This window comes from Pristiophorus japonicus, chromosome 7 (genome assembly GCF_044704955.1).
Source record: "Pristiophorus japonicus isolate sPriJap1 chromosome 7, sPriJap1.hap1, whole genome shotgun sequence".
Classification (NCBI taxonomy): Eukaryota; Metazoa; Chordata; class Chondrichthyes; family Pristiophoridae; genus Pristiophorus; species Pristiophorus japonicus.
This window is the reverse complement of record NC_091983.1, coordinates 16403656-16422045: the sequence shown is the minus strand read 5'-3', so window position 1 is coordinate 16422045 and position 18390 is coordinate 16403656. Positions and strand designations below refer to the sequence as shown.

General features: G+C 46.0%; 1 protein-coding gene across 11 annotated transcripts in view; it reads left to right on the top strand.

Annotated features, from left to right (window-relative positions):
* fam135a (family with sequence similarity 135 member A) overlaps positions 1–18390 on the top strand; it is a 253544-nt gene that overhangs the window by 57622 nt on the left and 177532 nt on the right. For all 11 annotated transcript variants that reach the window (XR_011593824.1, XM_070884848.1, XM_070884853.1 and 8 more), the window contains one exon: positions 1613–1692. Coding sequence is in view for 10 of the 11 variants with exons in the window: in XM_070884848.1 (XP_070740949.1) it covers positions 1613–1692 (80 nt within the window). In the remaining variant the exon portion in view is untranslated. The remainder of the gene's footprint in view (positions 1–1612; positions 1693–18390) is intronic.

Genomic DNA, 18390 nt, shown 5'->3' with positions numbered 1-18390 from the left:
AGAATCAATGGTTGAGAAGTCATTTTATTTAATGTATTTATTTTTAATCTCTCCTCCATATCCAAGACTGTCTGATTCCACCTCCTTAAAATCACCAGTCTCTGCCTCAGCCCATCTGCTGTTGAAACCCTCCTCCATGCTTTTGTTGCCTCCAGACTTCACTATTCCAATGCTCTCCTGGCTGGCCTACCATCTTCCACCTTCCATAAACTTGAGCTCATCCAAAACTGTGCTGCACGTATCCTAACTCACACCAAGTCCTGTTCACTCATCACCCTGTGCTCACTGACCTACATTGGCTCCCAGTCCACCGATACCACGAATTTAAAATTCTCATCCATGTGTTCCAATCCTTCCATGGCCTCACCCTACTGTATCTCTGTAACCACCTCCAGCCCTATAACGCTCGGGGAACTCTGCGTTCCTCCAATTCTGGCCTCTTGTGCATCCCAGACTTCCCTTGCCCCCACCATTGGTGGCTGTGCTTAAACTGTTTAGGCCGTGCCCTTCGCAATCATTTACGCCTCACCATCTTCCACTCCTTTAAGGCACTCCTTAAAATCTATGGGATGGCTGGGTCACCATTGACACCACCAAGGTGGAAGTCATTGGAAGCCAGACACAAACAGATCCTTAATTAAACAATAAAATATAATCCCTCCCCAATTTCTTCCTGGAAGCTAGGGAACATGTGAACTGGAGGTGGCCATTCAGTCCCTCCAGCCTGTTTCACTATCCAATTAGATCATGGCTGTTTTGTATCTTAACTCTCTACCCGCCAATTGACCTCCGGCATCCACAGCCTATTTGGGGGAAAGAAAGTTGCAGATTTCCACTACCCTTTGTGAGGAAAAAATGCTTCCTGACATCATCCTTGATGGCTTAAGTCTCATTTTAAAGTTATTCCCCCTTGTTCTGGACTCTCCCAGCAGAGGAAATAGTTTATTTATATCTACTCTATTGAATCTTTTAATCATCTTAAACAACTCAATTAGATTACTGTTTAATCCTCTATATTTGAGAGAAAACAAGCCAAGGTTTTGAAACCTGTCCCTTGTAATGTAACCCTTTAATCTGCAGCATTTAAAAAAATAATGTACATGAGGGAGAAAGGAATAGAAGGATTTGCTATAGGGTTTGATGAAGTAGGGTGGGAAGAGGCTCGTGTGGAGGATAAACACCGGCACAGACCTGTTGGGCCGAATGGCCTGTTTCTATGCTGTAAAATCCTTGTATCTCTTTGACTAAGCTTTTGGGCACATGTCCTAATGTATTCTTCTTTGCCTGGGTATTGGATTTTTGACTAGTTGTCAGATTTTAATTGTCTGATATTTATGCTCCTGTGAAGCGTCTTGAGTTATTTTACTATGTAAAGGCACTATATAAATGTAAGTTGTTGTACGTATTCCAAAATAAAGTCAGGCCTTCAGTGGAGTGATTGCTGTTGAGTTGACTGATATATAGATTTTGAAGTTGTAAATGATGACTGAAGCATTTAAGGCTAATCCATATTTAACATGGTTTAATCATTCTGAAATTACAGAACTTAGTACATATACTGCAATTAGAATATTACCTTTATCATAATGCATCCATTCTTTTTCATTTACAGATTTTACCAGATCCGTGCAACTATGAAGCTGCCTCCTAGAGTTCCACACAAGTTGGAGGCCAGTCTACTGAATCCAGCAGGTAGGAGGAATGGAAGGAGTTTTAATGTTTAGGAACTGGCACACAGACTGGAGTTGAACTGTGTGACTTGTGAAGGCTTTTTTGATTACATTTGTCCAAAAATATCCAAAACTAAATATTATGTCCTTTTCATTTTTGAAGTTTCGGTTACATTTTTTGCATACATGTTTTAAGTTAACAACTTTTAAGCTACTTCTGAACAGGGTCCAGATAAAAAGTAGTGCAGTGGGTGAGATTGTAAGTTTTTCATCGTGGTTGTTGGGGAATGGATGGGAGAGGGAGAAATTAAGACCCTGCTTTTCTGCCTTTTGGAAATTGGTCATGGAGGTGTGCTAAGTGTCTAGTGACATCCGTCCCTCAGCTGTGGGATTTTTATATTTATTAGATATTAACTTGTTCATGCTCTCATGACAAATAACACAACTCATGAGTGTTTAGAGAAGCTTGGGTGGGGCAGGAGAGTGTTCCTCCTGGATAGAGAAAATCCAATATGTAAAACATGGTAACCTAATTATGGACACTAATCATGGAATTTCTTGAGGGTTGTAAATCTGTGGAATTCTCTGCCCCAGAAAGCTGTGGAGGCTGGGTCAATGAATATATTTAAGGTAGAGATGGACAGTTTTTTTGAGCGATAAGGGAATAAAGGGTTATGGGGAGCGGGCAAGGAAGTGGAGCTGAGTCCATGATCAAATCAGCCATGATATTAAATGGTGGAGCAGGCTCGAGGGGTCAAATGGCCTACTCCCGCTCCTATTTCTTGTGACACTTGTTACCACTGGAATGCTTCAAAGTTATAGAGTTTGAATGCCGTTTTCTCTCTCTTTCCTTGCACCCCCCCCCTCCAATAGCAGGAATTTGGCAAAGCGCAACTTGCAGAACAGCTATCACTGGTCCTGGATATATGGGGCCAGAAATTGCTGGGAAGCCGCACCATTAGAATGACTTATTAATGTTTGCACACTATTATTAATTAGTAAATTATTCAGCATATTGTGGAATAAAAGAGAATCATCATCCAGTTCTGATCCTCCGAAAATTGCTGAACAATTTGCGACGTTCCACTGTTGGATTCGCTAAGTCCGATAAAAGTTTGTTCTCGCCATGAGGCTCCTATTGAACTTGATGGCGATCGTGAAATTCCTGAATTTACAACGTGGTTACAAATTATTCCTGGTGCAGCCACTTAGGGGTGGTAATTAATGTCGTAGAGGATACTGGTAATTATGTGATACATGGTCCTGACATGACACTCAACCTTGGGGTATATAAAGGAACCAATGAAGCTGTGGGGTCTCACTCTAGTAGGTAGTGAATTGTTCTTGCAGGATTTTAATGTCTTTTCAGTCTTTTTGTGCCAATCTTGTTATCCACACTCCTTGGTGTTAGAAGGCAACAATTTTCAGGGTGCAAAGCTGATTCGGCACTCAAAAATGAATATACGATTTCTTTCAGAAAATAACATTTTGCGTTATAGTATATGAGTAATTTAAAATGTGATTGATAGGTGTAGCATGCTTGGGTGGAAAAGGATGACTTTGGACTTGTGGTTTCTGAAGCTCTGCCGCTTGGGTTTTTCTCATGTCATTTAAAGGACTGATAGATTGATTGTATCACACGACTGCCAGGATGGTAGAAGGCAAGTTAAATGAACCTTGCTCTTTTTTCATACATAATTTCCTACGTTCCAATTGGGTGTTTCACTGTTCCTGATCATGATAAATGGAGCCACTGGTTTCCAAACTTTATGGATCAAGAATGTTTGTATATTCCACAGACCTACCCTGCCATTCACTCAGCTGGTAGCCTTGTTGCACACACTAAAGAAACCATGAACAAGAAGCAATAGCAAGAAGAATTCAGCTGAAAAAGTTTGTGGATGCTGTTTCATGGAGACGAGATACACACGTTAAAGAAAAGCCAGTGCAAAGTGAAGAATGTTGATTTGGAGTCTGAAGTTCACAACTGGTGTTCACTTTGGAGGTCAGAGGATCTGGGTTCAGCCAAGATTTGGGTTTGGGGGGTGGGGGGCTGTGGGGTCTGAGTTGGCCTTGAAGTCTGGGGTCAGCCAGGGCAGAAGGGCTGAAGAGGAGCTGTTGCACCAAGGGAGTAGCAACTTTAGGACTATTTGAGCAAAGATTATCTCCTTACTGGCTGAGCACTTTTCATTTCTACAAGGTGAGAGCTCTTGGAAGCCAGCTCCCAAAGCTGAGCACTGGAACATTATGAAATCAAAAGAAAGTGTCAATGCTGAAAATCTGTAACAAAAACTAACTTGACAATACACAGTAGGTCATTCAGAATCTGTAACGTGAAGAGACAGGTTAAAGTTTCAGACGTGACATGAGAATTCAAATGGAGGGAACATAATGTAATGGTTTATAGCTAAGACTGCAGGTAGAAGATTTGCAGTAGAATTGAGATCAATCAATGGATGACGGACATAAATTTGGCAATGTGGTTTTCTTCTTCCTTAGACGCATCACCATAGGCAGTCCCTCGAAATCGAGGAAGACTTGCGTCGACTCTAAAAGTGAGTTCTCAGGTGACTGTACAGTCCACAGGTGGGATAGACAGTCGTTGAAGGAAAGGGTGGGTGGGGAGTGTGGTTTGCCGCACGCTCCTTCCGCTGTCTGTCCTTGTTTTCTGCATGCTTTCGGCGACGCGACTTTAGGTGTTGTGTCCTTGGATGCTCTAACAATGACTCCATGAGGCAGTGTGTTGTACTTGAACTGTAGTGACCTTAGTCCTTTGTTAACTCCAGAGTGAGGATCACACCTGGTGGCCTGCCTTTTATACTAGGCCAGGCACACTTGTACAGGTAACCTACGAGCCTCCCACTGCTGTGCCCTCTGGGGGAACACCTTGATATAGTACCACAATGGCCATGTAAGATACATCACATCACTCCCCCCGAACCCTCAGTGCAAATCACCTCTGCATTAACTATACTCTGGGCTTAGCTCTGAGTTCTGTCTGATGGATCTCTTGCTGCCCGGCTCAACCTTGGGTGGGTCGTTGGCGCAGTAGCATGCTGGTGGTTGCTGTTTGTGTGTCTGTGTTCCTGACCACTCCATTCTCCCCCTTCCCACGTTGGTGTGGCGGAGGCATTCATGTACCTACAAGTTCAAGTGAGTGGGTTTTGCATTTCTTTTTTTTTGTGTGGTTCCGTGGTGCGACAAGAGCGTTAGATGCCTTGTCGATGCGGTGACCGGTGTGAAAGGACGGCTAGTTCCAGAGCTGCTGGCGGTTCAGTGCCCGGTGCTGGCAATGGGAAGCCGGTTGGCTCGCATAGCCTGCTCTTGGGGTTCTTGCCATGGTCCCTAGCGGCAGGCAGGTTCACAGAGGTCTGTGACCACCCCCCCACCCCACCCCTGTCCTTTCTTTACTCCCTGGGTCCCAGCTGCTCCGAGGAGCTGTCGTCTAGCAGTGCACAGGGAACTGCTGACTCGCTGGCCTGAGCGTCGCTTGGTTCGTAATCCTGGCTGGTGCTTGCTTCCTCTGGGGAAACATTGGTGGGTGACCCAACATCTAAGGATATGCCCTTGGGACAGTCTGCTCCTTCAGGCTCGTGGCTGATGGTACCATCGGTTGCTTGAGCGATGGAGCCAACCCAGGGCATGGTATCACTACTGGTGCATTTGCCCTGCTGAGGTCGCTTGCCTTGCAGCCCGTGTGTTGGCTGCTTGTGGCTACACTTCGTGGTGCCTGACTCTAGTCCTCGGGATGCAGGTTACTGCATTGGGTAGTTTGCTGGACCTGTGTTCACCTGATGGGAGTCTGTCTGCTGCATTGGCTGCTTGCAGTGGGAATCCTGCATCGCACATCTTTTCCTTACTTATTATGATGGACTCTAGGGATCCGATCGCGATCGCGCGTCTTTTCCTCGCTGATTGCATATGCACAGTTCAAAACATCAATTACACATAATTGTGTGACTTTTCCTCGCTGGTTACATGTACACAATTCTGATTATTGGTTACACATTTTACATGGTGAGTTATACACTTTACATAATCCGTTACGCTTTTAGTCACTAACTTACAATTCTTGTTATATTGCTTAATTGTGTGGAACTGTCCCTTTTAATTGTAGTGGGTTGCCGGCCTCCTTTGAGAGCTTTGCTTGCTTTACCCCAATCTGCTTCTCCGACTGATGCCACGTGTTGCTCGATCAGCGCTGCACCTCGTGGTCTGGCCGCGGCCATCTTTGTCTTAAGCGCAGCGCCTTGTGGTGCGGGCGCCATCTTTGCTTCGTCCACAATGTCGACTGTGGCGATCCTCTTCTCCCCGGGTTCTGCTTCCGCAGTTGGGAAGTCACTGCTGGATCCGATTTTCTCCCTGCTGAGTCCTGCCACTGGAGCCTGGAAAGGTGTGTTCAGATCGTCTCAGCTGGATCACCTCCACGTGGTCTGTGTCATAGAAACATCGAAACGTAGAAAAATAGGTGCAGGAGTAGGCCATGCCCTTCGAGCCTGCGCCGCCATTCAATAAGATCATGGCTGATCATTCCTTCAGTACCCCTTTCCTGCTTTCTCTCCATACCCCTTGACCCCCTTAACCGTAAGAGCCATATCTAACTCCCTCTTGAATATATCCAGTGAACTGGCATCAACAACACTCTGCGGCATGGAATTCCACAGGTTAACAACTCTGAGTGAAGAAGTTTCTCCTCATCTCAGTCCTAAATGGCCTACCCTTATCCTAAGACTTATGTCCCCTGGTTCTGGACTTCCCCATCATCGGGAACATTCTTCCTGCATCTAACCTGTCCAGTCCCGTCAGAATCTTGTATGTTTCTATGAGATCCCCTTTCATCCTTCTAAACTCCAGTGAATAAAGGCCCAGTTGATCCAGTCTCTCCCCATATGACAGTCCAGCCATCCCTGGAATCAGTCTGGTGAACTTTCGCTGCACTCCCTCAATAGCAAGAACGTCCTTCCTCAGACAAGGAGACCAAAACTGAACACAATATTCCAGGTGAGGCCTCACTAAGGCCTTGTACAGCTGCATTAAGACCTCCCTGCTTCTATATTCAAATCCCCTAGCTATGAAGGCCACCATACTATTTGCCTTCTTTACCACCTGCGTGCCCACTTTCAGTGACTGATGAACCATCATTAAGGAACAAAACTATTAAGGAAGAAATAGCGGGACATCTAGATAAGAATAGTGCAATCAAGCAGATGCAGCATGGATTCATGAAGGAGAAATCATGTTTAACTAATTTACTAGAATTCTTTGAGGATATAACGAGCATGATGGATGGAGGTGTACTGATGGATATGGTGTATTTAGATTTTCAAAAGGCATTCGATAAGTTGCCACACAAAAGGTTACTGCAGAAGATAAAGGTATGCGGGGTCAGTGGAAATGTATTAGCATGGATAGAGAATTGGCTGGCTAACAGAAAGCAGAGAGTCGGGATAAATGGGTCCTTTTCAGGTTGGAAGTCGGTGGTTAGTGGTGTGCCACAGGGATCGGTGCTGGGACCACAACTGTTTACAATATACATAGATGACCTGGAAGAGGGGACAGATTGTAGTGTAACAAAATTTGAAGGTGACACAAAGATTAGTGGGAAAGCGGGTTGTGTAGAGGACACAGAGAGGCTGCAAAGAGATTTAGATAGGTTAAGCGAATGGGCTAAGGTTTGGCAGATGGAATACAATGTTGGAAAGTGTGAGGTCATCCACCTTGGGGAAAAAAACAAAAAAAGGGAATACTATTTGAATGGGGAGAAATTACAACATGCTGCGGTGCAGAGGGACTTGGGGGTCCTTGTGCATGAATCCCAAAAAGTTAGTTTACAGGTGCAGCAGGTAATCAGGAAGGCGAATAGAATGTTGGCCTTCATTGCGAGAGGGATGGCGTACAAAAGCAGGGAGGTCCTTCTGCAACTGTATAGGGTATTGGTGAGGCCGCACCTGGAGTACTGCGTGCAGTTTTGGTTGCCTTAAGGAAGGATATACTGGCTTTGGAGGGGGTACAGAGACGATTCACTAGGCTGATTCCGGAGATGAGGGGGTTACCTTATGATGATAGATTGAGTAGGCTGGGTCTTTACTCATTCGAGTTCAGAAGGATGAGGAGTGATCTTATAGAAACATTTAAAATAATGAAAGGGATAGACAAGATAGAGGCAGAGAGGTTGTTTCCACTGGTCGGGGAGACTAGAACGCGGGGGCACAGCCTCAAAATACAGGGGAGCCAATTTAAAACCGAGTTGAGAAGGAATTTCTTCTCCCAGAGGGTTGTGAATCTGTGGAATTCTCTGCCCAAGGAAGCAGTTGAGGCTAGCTCATTGAATGTATTCAAGTCACAGATAGATCGATTTTTAACCATTAAGGGTTATGGGGAGCGGGTGGGTAAGTGGAGCTGAGTCCACGGCCAGATCAGCCATGATCTTTTTGAATGGCGGAGCAGGCTCGAGGGGCTAGGTGGCCTACTCCTGTTCCTAATTCTTATGTTCTTATGTTATGTTATGACACCCAGGTCTCGTTGCACCTCCCCTTTTTCTAGTCTGCTGCCATTCAGATAATATTCTGCCTTCGTGTTTTTGCCCCCAAAATGGATAACCTCACATTTATATACATTATACTGCATCTGCCATGCATTGCCCACTCACCTAACCTATCCAAGTCACCCTGCAGCCTCTTGGCATCCTCCTCACAGCTCACACCGCCACCCTGTTTAGTGTCATCTGCAAACTTGGAGATATTACACTCTATTCCTTCATCCAAATCGTTAATGTATATTGTAAAGAGCTGGGGTCCCAGTACTGAGCCTGCGGCACTCCACTAGTCACTGCCTGCCATTCTGAAAAGGACCTGTTTATCCTGACTCTCTGCTTCCTGTCTGCCAACCAGTTCCCTATCCACGTCAGTATATTACCCCCAATACCACGTGCTTTGATTTTGCACAACAATCTCTTGTGCGGGACCTTGTCAAAAGCCTTCTGAAAGTCCAAATACACCACATCCACTGGTTCTCCCTTGTCCTCTACTAGTTACATCCTCAAAAAATTCCAGAAGATTCGTCAAGCATGATTTCCCTTTCATAAATCCATGCTGATTCGGTCCGATCCTGTCAATGGGATTCCAAATGGGCTGCTCTTTTATCCTTACTGATTGATTCCAACATTTTCCCCACTACTGATGTCAGGCTAACCGGTCTATAATTATCCGCTTTCTCTCTCCCTCCTTTTTTTAAAAAAAATGGCATTACATTAGCTACCCTTCAGTCCATAGGAACTGATCCCGAGTCGATAGATTGTTGGAAAATGATCACCAATGCATCCACTATTTCTAGGGCCACTTCCTTAAGTACTCTGGGATGCAGACTATCAGGACCAGGGGATTTATCGGCTTTCAATCCCATCAATTTCCCGAACACAATTTCCCGCCGAATAAGTATATCTTTCAGTTCCTCATTCTCGCTAAACCCACTGTCCCCTAGTACATTCGGAAGGTTATTTGTATCTTCCTTTGTGAAGACAGAACCGAAGTATTGGTTCAATTGGTCTGCCATTTCTTTGTTCCTCATTATAAATTCACCTGAATCCAACTGGGACCTACGTTTGTCTTTACTAATCTTTTTCTCTTCACATATTTAAAGAAGCTTTTGCAGTCAGTTTTTATGTTCCCTGCAAGCTTCCTCTCGTGCTCTATTTTCCCCTTCTTAATTAAACCCTGAGTCCTCCTCTGCTGAATTCTAAATTTCTCCCAGTCCTCAGGTTTGTTGCTTTTTCTAGCCAATTTATATGCCTCTTCCTTGGTTTTAAAACTATCCATAATTTCCCTTGTTAGCCATGGTTGAGCCACCTTCCCAGTTTTATTTTTACCCTGGACAGGCATGTACAATTGTTGAAGTTCATCCATGAGATCTTTAAATGTTTGCCATTGCTTATCCACCGTCAACCCTTTAAGTATCCTCTGCCAGTCTGTTCTAGCCAATTCACACCTCACACCGTCGAAGTTACCTTTCCTGAAGTTCAGGACCGTAGTTTCCGAATTAACCTTGTCACTCTCCATCTTAATAAAGAATTCTATCATATTATGGTCGCTTTTCCCCAAAGGGCCTCGCACAACAAGATTGCTAATTAGTCCCTTCTCATTACACATCACCCAGTCTAGGATGGCCAGCTCCCTGGTTGGTTCCTCGACATATTGGTCTAGAAAACCATCCGTAGTACACTCCAGGAAATCCACCTCCACCGCATTGCTACCAGTTAGGTTAGTCTAATCTATATGTAGATTAAAGTCGCCCATGATTACTGCTGTACTTTATTGCACATATCACTTATTTCTTGTTTGATGCTGTCCCCAACCTCACTACTACTATTTGGTGGTCGAGACACAACTCCCACTAGCATTTTCTGCCCTTTTGGAATTCCGCAGCTCCACCCATACCGATTCCACATCATCCAGGCTAATGTCCTTCCTTACAATTGCATTGATTTCCTCTTTAACCAGCAACGCCATCCCGGCTCCTTTTCCTTTCTGTCTATCCTTCCTAAATGCTGAATACCCTTGGATGTTGAGTTCCCAGCCTTGGTCCCCCTGGAGCTATGTGTCCGTGATGCCAATCACATCGTATCCGTTAACTGCTATCTGCGCAGTTAATTCATCCACCTTGTTCCGAATACTCCTCGCATTGAGGCACACAGCATTCAGGCTTGTCTTTTTAACACACTTTGCCCCTTTTGAATCTTGCTGTAATGTGGCCCTTTTTGGTTTTTGCCTTGGGTTTCTCTGCCCTCCACTTTTACTATTCTCCTTTCTATCTTTTGCTTCTGCCCCCATTCTATTTCCCTCTGTCTCCCTGCATAGGTTCCCATCCCCCTGCCATATTAGTTTTAACTCCTCCCCAGCAGGAGTTAACAAACACTCCCCCTAGGACATAGGTTCCGATGCTGCCCAGGTGCAGACCGTCTGGTTTGTACTGGTCCCACCTCCCCCAGAACTGGTTCCAATCTCCCAGGGATTTGAGTCCCTCCCTTCTGCACCATTTCTCACGCCATGTATTCATCTGAGCTATCCTGCGATTCCTACTCTGACTAGCACGTGTCACTGGTAGCAATCCTGAGATTACTAATTTTGAGGTCCTACTTTTTAATTTAACTCCTAGCTCCCTAAATTTGTCTCATAAGACCTCATCCTGTTTTTTTACCTATATCGTTGGTACCTATATGCATCATGACAACTGGCTGTTCACCCTCCCTTTTCAAAATGTCCTGCACCCGTTCCGAGACATCCTTGACCCTTGCACCAGGGAGGCAACATACCATCCTGGAGTCTCGGTTGCGGCCGCAGAAACGCCTATCTATTCCCTTTACAATTGAATCCCCTATCACTATCGCTCTCCCATTCTTTTTCCTGCCCTCCTGTGCAGCAGAGCCAGCCACGGTGCCATGAACTTGGCTGCTGCTGCTCTCCCCTGATGAGTCATCCCCCTCAACAGTACCCAAAGCGGTGTATCTGTTTTGCAGGGGGATGACCGCAGGGGACCCCTGCACTACCTTGGAAGCAAAGAGTCTAGAGTAAATTGGTACTTTTTAGAATGGCAAGCAGTGACTAGTGGGGTACCGCAAGGTTCTGTGCTGTTTACATTGTACATTAATGATTTAGACGAGGGGATTAAATGTAGTATCTTCAAATTTGCGGATGACACTAAGTTGGGTGGCAGTGTGAGCTGCGAGGAGGATGCTATGAGGCTGTAGAGTGACTTGGATAGGTTAGATGAGTGGGCAAATGCATGGCAGATAAAGTATAATGTGCATAAATGTGAGGTTATCCACTTTGGTGGTAAAAACAGAGAGACAGACTATTATCTGAATGGTGACAGATTAGGAAAAGCGGAGGTGCACCGAGACCTGGGTGTCATGGTACATCAGTCATTGAAGGTTGGCATGCAGGTACAGCAGGCGGTTAAGAAAGCAAATGGCATGTTGGCCTTCATAGCGAGGGGATTTGAGTACAGTGGCAGGGAGGTGTTACTACAGTTGTACAGGGCCTTGGTGAGGCCACACCTGGAGTATTGTGTATAGTTTTGGTCTCCTAACTTGAGGGAGGACATTCTTGCTATTGAGGGAGTGCAGCGAAGGTTCACCAGACTGATTCCCGGGATGGCGGGACTGACATATCAAGAAAGACTGGATCAACTGGGCTTGTATTCACTGGAGTTCAGAAGAATGAGAGGGGATCTCATAGAAACGTTTAAAATTCTGACGGGTTTAGACAGGTTGGATGCAGGAAGAATGTTCCCAATGTTGGGGAAGTCCAGAACCAGGGGTCACAGTCTAAGGATAAGGGGTAAGCCATTTAGGACCGAGATGAGGAGAAACTTCTTCACCCAGAGAGTGGTGAACCTGTGGAATTCTCTACCACAGAAAGTTGTTGAGGCCAATTCACTAAATATATTCAAAAAGGAGTTAGATGTAGTCCTTACGACTAGGGGGGGATCAAGGGGTATAGCGAGAAAGCAGGAATGGGGTACTGAAGTTGCATGTTCAGCCATGAACTCATTGAATGGCGGTGCAGGCTCGAAGGGCCGAATGGCGTACTCCTGCACCTAGTTTCTATGTTTCTATGTTTTCCCTGCACTGCTCTTCCTGTTGGTCTTCCATTCCCTATCTGGTTGTGGACCCTTTACCTGCGGTAAGACCAACTCACTAAACGTGCTATTCACGTCATTCTCTGCATCGTGAATCCACCCGCCGCTCCAGTTCCGCAACGTGGTTCGTCAGGAGCTGGAGGTGGATACACTTCCCGCACCGGAGGCGTCCCTGACTTCCCAAATAGTACAGGAGGAGCATAACACGTGTCCGAGCTCTCCTGCCATGACTTAACCCTTAGATACACTTAAATTGGCCACAACAATGCTAAATGTTACTCACTGATATAGAAAAGAAAAAAGAAAAGCTACTCGCCAATCACTTACCCACTTGGCTGTGACGTCACCTTTCTATTTCTTTATATTTCCTTTTTGCCTTCTCCCTGTAGCTGTACAAACTGGTCTTTTTCGGCCTCTGCCGATCCCTGGACTCGCGCCTCAGCGACCACTAACTCCCGCTGCCTCTCGAGGCCTTTATAGGCCTCTGTCTCGGGTGCTGTGCTGGTCAGCTCATCGGTGCTGGGTCCACCCTCCGGTGAGGGTTTGCTTTGCCTCTGAGCGCAGAGGGCTTCGATCGCTGGAGGGGTAAAATCTTCCCACTTCCACTGGATCTTCTCCATCCTCCTTCTGCCGAGCAGCGTTGATCCATCACCTGCGACGATCCACAGAGGTAACCTGTGCACCGCGCCATCATGGAGTACCTTTACATTCACACTACCAATGACTGGGATGATTTCATTGGTGTAGTTGTGCAGCTTTGCCTGAACCGGGACCAACTTGAGTCGTCCAACTTGATTGTCCCAAAGCCTCTCAAAGGCTTCTTAATTCATTACTGACTTGCTCGTCCTCCTGTCCACTTCCATGAAGACTGGACGTCTCTCTATCTCGACTTTCATCTTCAGCAGGGAGCACTCGGTGGTGCAGGTAAACATGTTCTGTACCTCCCCATGGGACTGTGCTGCCTCTCTGTCTAACAATTCGAAATCCACGCTGGATTCATGGCCATCTGCAGACTGCTCATCGACACAGTGAGTCCTATTTCTCTTACACATTTGCTGGAGGTGGCCCTTTGTGCCGCAGCCTTTGCAATCATAGTCTTTAAAACGGCACTGGTGAGTCCTGTGATTCCCTCCGCTATGCCAGCATGGTGCTACTCGCTTAGCCCCCCATTCGGCGGACTCTTGAGTTAAGGGACTCGGGGGGGGGGGGGGGGGGAGGGAGCCTGTTCTCTCTCCCCTGAGAGGATGCACACTCTACAGTCCAGCTCCTGAACGGTGCCACTCTGTGCACAGTACCAGCCGGGTTTGAGTCCTGAGGGTAAGACATCTGCCTGGAACCGCAGGTCGAGGTCATGAATGACTGGCTCACGGAGATGGCCTTCTGCAGTGTGACTGTGGTAGCTGCTGACAGTAGCTTGTGAAGAAGGCCCTCATGGCCAATTCCAATTACAAAATGTCCCGCAGCGCTTCATTGAGGTGGGTGCGGAACTCGCACGGTGCAGCCAGCCTCCTGAGATCTGCGGCGTACTTCGCGATTTCCTGGCCTTCGGGCCGTCGGTGGGTATGGAACCGGTGTCTGGTTCTCCTTGGGCTTGAGTTGCTCCTGGACCAGGGTTGCGAACTCCTTGTACGACTTGGTCGTTGTCTTCGCTGGTGCCGGCAAGTTCCTGTCGAGGCCATAGATGTTGGGCCCGCAACTGGTAAGTAGGATAGCGCAGCGCTTATCAGCCAGCATGGCCGGATCGTCTCCTGCCAGGCCGTTTGCTGTAAAACAGTGTTCTAGCCTCTCCACAAAGGCGTCCCAATCATCACCATCTGCAACGTACCAAGAGTAGCCATTTTCGAGTGAAAGTTCATATTCTCCTCGTCAGTTGTTGTCTTTGGATGCTCTCACAATGACTCCACGTGGCAGTGTGTTGTACTTGAACTGTAGTGACCTTAGTCCTTTATTAGTTAACTCCAGAGTGAGGATCACACCTGGTGAGCCTGCCTTTTATACTAGGCCAGGCACATCTATACAGGTAACCTACGAGTCTCCCAGTGCTGTGCCCTCTAGTGGCACACCTTGATATAGTACCAACAGTGGCCATGTAAGATACATGACATTCAGCACCCTCCCAGATGCTCTTCCTCCACTTAGGGCGGTCTTTGACCAGGGATTCCCAAGTGTCGGTGAGGATGTTGCACTTTATCAAGGAGGCTTTGAGGGTGTCCTTGAAACGTTTTCTCTGCCCACCTGGGGCTCGCTTGCCATGTAGGAATTCCGAGTAGCGTGCTTGTTTTGGAAGTCTTGTGTCGGGCGTGCGGACAATGTGGCCCACCCAATGGAGCTGGTCGAGTGTGGTCAGTGCTTCGATGCTGGGGATGTTGGCCTGGTCGAGAACACTGACATTGTTGTGTTTATCCTCCCAGGGGATTTGCAGAATCTTGCGGAGACATCGTTGGTGGTATTTCTCCAGCCATTTGAGGTTTCTACTGTATATGGTCCACGTCTCTGAGCCATACAGGAGGGCGAGTATCACTGCAGCCCTGTAGACCATAAGCTTGGTGCCAGATTAGAGAGTCTGATCGTCGAACACTATCTTCCTCAGGCGACCGAAGGTTGCACTGGCGACCCTCGATAACCCCGAGACGCAGAGTGCCCACGGCATTTGGTCTGCCCTCCAGGCCACCATAACCAGTGCCTGCGAAGAGACGCTCGGTCACTCAACTAGGAAACACTAGGACTGATTTGATGAGAGTGACCAGGAGTCAATAAACCGCAAGCGCAGGGCATTTCTGAACTTAAAGCAACAACCCAACTTGGGAGCAGCAAAGCAGCTCTACAGCTGGCTGTAGGCTGAGGTCCAACAAAAATCCTGCGAACTGAAGAATAAATGGTGGGTGGAGAAAGCACAGGAGATTCAGCAGCTGGCCGACAGCCATGATATGCGAGGAATCTTCACCGCAGTCAAGTCCACCTATGGCCCCAGGCCTCACCCCACTGCCGGCCAAGAATTGGGAGACACTCATCAAGGACCCGCTGGAAGGAGCACTTCGAAGATCTCCTCAATCGAGACTCTGCCTTCGACACGAGTGTCCTCGACTCCATCCCGCAGCATGCTACCTGCCACCATCTTTGCAAAACCCCAGCCCTGCACAAGGTAGAAAAGGCCATCTGTCAGCTCAAGAACAACAAGGCATCGGGAGCAGATGCAATCCCCTCTGAGGCACTAAGGTATGGCGGAGAGACATTATTGGCTCGAATGCATGACCTCATCTCTCTCATCTGGAAGGAGAAGTGCATGCCTGGAGATATCGGAGATGCTGTAATCGTGACCATCTTTAAAGCTGGTTGCTGATAGGCTGAGTGCTGAACTGCACAGAAATGCCAAACAGATGGGCAAGCTGGAGTGGAGAAACCACTTGCTTTAAAAGCCATTTTTGGAGAAACTTGCTGTAGATTTCTGAGCAGTCAGATGAGAGTGGAGTTGGTTTTTGGGCAGAGAACTATTGAGACCCAAGTGTTGACCAGTCTTTGCAGATCCATGCAGGCAGGACAGATGTGGACGGCCTAATATGATGCTGCATTCCTTAGAGCCTGTGTTTAACTGCTTAATCGTTGAGGGCCAACTAAGTTATGTAATGCATTCTTCCTTCAATTGTGGGTACCTTTCCTTCATGGAAAACATCTGTCTTTCAAGAAGCATTCCCCATGATACAAAGATGGGTGTGAAAGCAAATTGTGAGGAGGACACAAAAAATCTGCAAAAGGATATCGACAGGCTAAGTGAGTGGGCAAATATTTGGTAGATGGATTACAATGCGGGAAAATGTGAGGTTATCCACTTTGGCAAAGATAATAGAAAAGCAAATTAGAATTTAAATGGAGAAAAATTGTGAAGTGCTGCAGTACAGAGAGACCAGAGGGGGTGGGGGGGGGGGGGGGGATTCCTTGTGCATGAAAAACACAAAGTTAGTATGCAGGTACAGCAAGTAATCAGGAAGGCAAATAGAATGTTGGCCTTTATTGCAAGGGGGTAGAGTATAAAAGCAGAGAAGTCCTGCTACAACTGTACAGGGTATTGGTGAGGCCACACCTAGAGTACTGCGTACAGTTTGTCTCCATATTTAAGGAAGGGCATACTTGCATTGGAGGCTGTTCAGAGAAGGTTCACTAAGTTGATTCCGGAGATGAGGGATTGACTTATGAAGATAGTTTGAATAGGTTGGGCCTATACTCATTGGAGTTCAGAAGAATGAGAGGTGATCTTATTGAAACATATAAGAAAATGAGGGGGCTCGACAAGGTGCATGCAGAGAGGCTATTTCCACTCGTAGGAAATTAAAACTAGGGGACATAGTCTTAGAATAAGGGGCCGCCCATTTAAAACTGAGATGAGAAGGAATTTCTTCTATGAGGCTTAAATCTATGGAATTCTCTGCCCCAGAGAGCTGTGGAGGCTGGATCATTGAATATATTCAAGGCGGAGATATAGATTTTTGAATGATAAGGGAGTACAGGGTTATGGGGAGTGGGCGGGGAAGTGGAGCTGAGTCCATGATCAGATCAGCCATGATCTTATTGAATAGCGGAGCAGGCTCGAGAGGCCAAATGGCCTCCTCCTGCTCCTATTTCTTATGTTATGTTCTTATGGGTACATGGGTAAATCACTCTGCAGTGTGATAATGAGCTCCACAGAGCAGAAAGGTTCCAGCCTTTGATCTGTATTCATTTAGCTGATCTCAAGTAGGGCTTGGTTACTGCCTCAAAATGGTATCCAAGTTTCCATTGCCTTAGGAAAACATAAGCACTCTGATTTGCCATCATTCACTGAATGATTTCTCTCTGGGGATGAAAAAATTTGTTTGTTACACCCTGGCATTCTGTTAACATAGATGAAAACAAATATATCTGTTAATCTAGGTAGTGATTTGCAAGAATGATGGTACATTAACTGCTTGCAAGTAATGTTTAGATAGCAGTATAACCTTTTTGTATTCAAAAGAGTTTATTAATGCCTGAGTGAGATAAGGGTAAATAAATATGGCTTTAGGGCAGGAAAATTATTTTAAAAGATCCAACTGGACCTTGAAATGGAAACTGGGCGTGCTAAATGTCTTGTTTACAAACTTATTTTTAACTGATTATGATCTATCAGGAAGTTACATCTGACTACTTGTACTCCTCATTGTTTACTAAAGTATTGCTGATCTTAAGGCTGAGTGGGTCTTGAATTGTGGAAAATATGTACAAAAGATCTGTTCTCGGAAAGTTGCACTGCTACAAACAAAACATTGGATACCACAGTTGAAGGTCCATCTATGGCATCAGGTGTTGTGGCAGAAATGTAGGTAATTTCCGATCACCAGTCCAGCAACACCTTAAATTTAAAATTCTCGTCCTTGTTTTCAAATCCCTCCATGGGCTCCCTCCTCCATACCTTTATAACCTCCTCCAGCCCTACACCCCTTCAAGAACTATGTACCTCCAATTCTGACCTCTTGTGCATCCTGATTTCCTTCGTGCCACCATTGGCAGCCGTGCCTTCAGCTGCCTAGGCCTTAAGCTCTGGAATTCCCTCTTTAAACCCCACCACCTCTCCTCCCTCTCCTTTTATAATGCTCCTTGAAATCTAATTTTCTTACCAAACTTGTTGGTCACATGAGCAAATGTCTCCTTTTGTGACTCGGTGTCACATTTTGTCAAAATGCTCTTGTGAAGCGCCTTGGGACGTTTACTGTTTAAGGCGCTATATAAATGCAAGTTGCTGTTGTAGTACATTGGGTTGAATTACATCTTTATCGCTTGGTATCAGCACTACCTACAGTCAATCATGTAGGTAATATAAAATCTAGTTCATGTAAAGCTGGGATACATTTCATGGGTATTAAAATTAAATATTTTAATCCTGTGTCGATATTATGTGCAGCTCACAGAGCACTTCATTTTTTGCGAAGGTTTACAGAGTGCCCAAAGATAATTGTGACATGAAGCTCAATGTTAAGCAGAGACTTCCAGAACTAAATTTGTGGGTTTTTTTGCAGGTAAGATCAAGAGAAGAGAATTCACTTTTCTATGATACTGCTGAATAGATAATGTACAT